At 39.2% G+C, this 1211-nt stretch overlaps 1 protein-coding gene across 1 annotated transcript in view; it reads right to left on the bottom strand.

The window, feature by feature from the left end:
- LOC107643851 (acyl-acyl carrier protein thioesterase ATL3, chloroplastic) overlaps positions 1–482 on the bottom strand; it is a gene marked incomplete in the record, with an annotated part of 4648 nt that extends 4166 nt beyond the window's left edge. Inside the window, 1 exon segment of the mRNA XM_016347600.2 lies at positions 1–482. Within this exon segment, the coding sequence (XP_016203086.1) occupies positions 1–147 (147 nt within the window).

Below are 1211 nucleotides of genomic sequence, written 5' to 3'. Positions count from 1 at the left end.
GAGATGAAACGGCGTAGTGTTGAGGGAGCGTAGAGAAGAGAGCGGCATGTGGTAAGAGTACGGAGAAAATGAAATTGAGTGCAGCATTTTGCGGATGATTGTGAGGGCGTTACAACTAAAGTAACATCCCTCTCGGCCTTTAAACATTTCAACTACTTTTCATTTCTTTTTATTTTATTTCTATTGGTATACTAAAAAGAACAATCACTCTTCAACAAAAAAGATGCACAGCGTCGATCGCCATATTTATTTCTCATCTGCCGCTCACAATGTTCCTCATTCTATTTTTCATATTTGTTTCAACTAATCTACTTGTGCCCGCCCCCATTTATATTCGCATAAATATTAAATCGGTACTCAAGATTCTAGTGCTAATAAAATAGTACTAAAAGAAATTAAAATTTAACCAGTATATTTTAAGTGTCGGAAGAATGGACAAATTAGTGAGAGATGAGAGAGGGAGAGCGAGAGAAGTGAGAAAACATGGGGATGGAAAAACACGGAGTGGGGAAGAATTAGGCAAACGACCAAGCATGATAAGAATCTTAAGTATTTTAAGGGTTACTTAAAATGGTGATTTGAACTTGAACGAGAGGTTTAAACTCTTTCTGAGGGGTGTTAGTATATTTATAGTAGAAAGATAATCACCTTTTTTAAATAGTTCCACTTTTATTGGTGGACAGTGGTTCCCTTTATCTTGGGAGTTTGTTGGGATCTATCTTTTAGGATAGATAGAGATAGTAGGAGAGATTCAGGTATGTAAATAAGTGGAACTGAACCTTTTTGTCGCGTCCAACCTCTTAGGAGGTCAGGTGAGTGGAAGAGACCACCCTTGTTGGGCCTTTAGACTTAATGGGCCTGACTGTGTTGTGGGTCAGGGTATGAACAGTACCCCTACTTGAATCTGAGCTTTCATGAGGTCGGTCTCAAGTATTTGTGGTTCCAATTTCTTTCGTTGGGTACGCTGCATTCAAGAGGTCGGGTACTCGATGTGTTTTAAATTTTTGAAACGTTGCCATTTAATGGCGTGGCGAACGTTACGCGGTTAGTTTCCTAGGAGTTCACGCGCGGCTTTTAAAGAAAGACGTGAAATGTCTTTTTTGCCCCTTGTCTCTTTATAAAAGTTTCGCGCCTTCCTTCTTCTCCCTTTTCCGTTTTTGAAAAATGCTCACTTTGCTTCGTTTTCTTCATCAAAAGAAAAGAAACCCTTC

The sequence above is a fragment of the Arachis ipaensis genome, chromosome B05 (assembly GCF_000816755.2).
Source record: "Arachis ipaensis cultivar K30076 chromosome B05, Araip1.1, whole genome shotgun sequence".
NCBI lineage: Eukaryota > Viridiplantae > Streptophyta > Magnoliopsida > Fabales > Fabaceae > Arachis > Arachis ipaensis.
The sequence above is the reverse complement of the archived record's forward strand: the minus strand, read 5'-3'. Positions and strand labels throughout refer to the sequence as shown.